Source organism: Brachyistius frenatus, unplaced genomic scaffold (genome assembly GCF_029030835.1).
Source record: "Brachyistius frenatus isolate BFR_SWC_R1_liver_20210118 unplaced genomic scaffold, ASM2903083v1 Contig_638, whole genome shotgun sequence".
NCBI classification, from domain to species: Eukaryota; Metazoa; Chordata; class Actinopteri; family Embiotocidae; genus Brachyistius; species Brachyistius frenatus.
The window spans coordinates 78-2,370 of record NW_027211237.1 but is presented as its reverse complement, the minus strand read 5'-3'; the positions used below and the strand labels follow the sequence as shown (position 1 = coordinate 2,370).

General features: G+C 49.3%; 1 protein-coding gene across 1 annotated transcript; it reads right to left on the bottom strand.

Annotated features, from left to right (window-relative positions):
• Window positions 1-582: 582 nt before the first annotated feature.
• Window positions 583-2,076, bottom strand: LOC138614960 (U5 small nuclear ribonucleoprotein TSSC4-like). Its single transcript, XM_069688582.1, has one exon. The coding sequence runs from the start codon at window positions 2,018-2,020 to the stop codon at window positions 1,073-1,075; it is 948 nt and encodes a 315-aa protein (XP_069544683.1). The 5' UTR covers window positions 2,021-2,076; the 3' UTR covers window positions 583-1,072.
• Window positions 2,077-2,293: the final 217 nt, after the last annotated feature.

The following is a 2,293-nucleotide window of genomic DNA, read 5'->3' as shown; positions in this document are numbered from 1 at the left end:
TCTGTATGTAGTGAAAACATTGTTAATTAGCGTGTTCAGTCTGTATGCAGTGAAAACATTGTTAATTAGCGTGTTCAGTCTGTATGCAGTGAAAACATTGTGTTAATTAGCGTGTTCAGTCTGTATGCAGTGAAAACATTGTGTTAATTAGCGTGTTCAGTCTGTATGCAGTGAAAACATTGTGTTAATTAGCGTGTTCAGTCTGTATGCAGTGAAAACATTGTGTTAATTAGCATGTTCAGTCTGTATGCAGTGAAAACATTGTGTTAATTAGCGTGTTCAGTCTGTATGCAGTGAAAACATTGTGTTAATTAGCGTGTTCAGTCTGTATGCAGTGAAAACATTGTGTTAATTAGCGTGTTCAGTCTGTATGCAGTGAAAACATTGTGTTAATTAGCGTGTTCAGTCTGTATGCAGTGAAAACATTGTGTTAATTAGCGTGTTCAGTCTGTATGCAGTGAAAACATTGTGTTAATTAGCATGTTCAGTCTGTATGCAGTGAAAACATTGTGTTAATTAGCGTGTTCAGTCTGTATGCAGTGAAAACATTGTGTTAATGAACGTTTACACAGAAACACGTCCAACTTGCTTTCTTTAAGGCCTTCATCACTTTTTCATCTCAGCTTGTATTTGTTCAAAAAGTTCACACAAAAAAACTAATTTTAAAGGTAAATATTTCACTTTTTTCTGTTTTACCAAATACACATCTCACCAGGCTTTCAAAGGATCAACATTTTTATTGAAGACTGAGAATCAATCAAACACAGAAGTAAAAATCTGACTTGCAATGAACCTCCAGTCTGAGGTGACACTTCACAGCATGAAGATTTTAAAACATCCACCATCTCCTCGCAGCCTCACTGGGTGTCACTCAGCGTGATGTCACCCAGCGTGATGTCACTCAGCATGATGTCACCATCTGGTTGTTTGGAGCAGGAAGTGACCATATTTGGAAGAGCTGGGGAGGAGTAAGGGGCGGATCTGACTGAGGACCTAAGGACACTATGCCCCACCCACCTCTGCTGCAGCAGATTGGTCTGAGAGGATGTCTGCTGCCTGTCAGGTGTTGTGATCAGTTGTCCTCGTGTCCTGAACTCTTCCTGTAGTTCTTCCCCTTTGTGTTCCTGATGCAGGTAAAACTGGACCCTTTTATAGCGTTGTCTTTCTGTCCCTGTTCTTTCTCCTCTGCCCCGCCCACAGCTCTACCCACAGCTCCGCCCACAGCTCGACCTACAGCCCTGCCCACGCCTCCACTCTCTTTAAGTTTCTGTCCTTCCTCAGTCTTTACTACACTTTGTTCTGTCCTCCTTCCTCCAGCCTCCTCTCCTGCCGTGCCCTTGTCCTCCTCCTCGTTCTCCTCCTCGTCCTCTTCCTCCTCCTCCTCCTCCTTTTCCTCGTCCTCCTCTTCGTCCTCCAGGTGACTGAGGTGCATCCCCCTCTCCTTCCCTCTGTCAGCTGACAGCTGATCAGCGTCCATCTTCCGTCTCTTTGGTCTGAAGACCACCTTGTCCCTAGAGGAGTCCTTGCGTGTCTCCGGCTGCAGACCGGACAGGAAGACGTGAGCTGCCCTGCAGTTGTCCTCGTCGCTGGTCTCGGGCACGTCCTCCAGACTGTAGTGTGTCCAGCGCTCGGGGTGCACCAAGTAGTCCGGCACTCCTCTCTTCTTAGGTGGTGTGGGGCGGCCGGACGGAGGACGGCTCGTCTTGCGGTCGGGAGGTTTCGGTGGAGCGAACGTCCCGTCTGGGACGCTCTGCTGCGGAGAGGACAGAGTTCGGTGGTCCACGCTGTCCAGGAGGTCAAAGATGCTGTGGCTGCGGTCGGAGAAGGCGGAGCTTCCTCCGCTCAGACTGAAGGAGCTCTGAGGCGCGTGAACAGCAGCTGGAGCGCAGAGCTCCGCCTCCCCGTCGTCACTGTGGTCCAGCTCGGGGTCAAAGGGCGCTCTGCTGGCTGCTTCTTCAGGATCGAACTCATCACTGTCCAACATGGTGTCCCGGTCTCTGTCTGTCTCATCACACATCATCACACCAAGGTTGCAGCTACACCACCAACCTGAGGACACACGGAGGACAAAGGACAGGGTCAGGACAGAGGACAGACAGAAGACAGCGCCACCTGTGGGATGTCATTATATTTCCAGCCCATCACATGAGGTTCTGATAGAGCCAGCTGATGTGGATCAGAGATCTCAGGGTCCAACAGTCACTGTGTCTCAGCAGACTGAACTGTCTCTGAGCAGGACAGGATGGACAGAGGACAGGATGGACAGAGGACAGGTGGACAGATTGCGTCACTG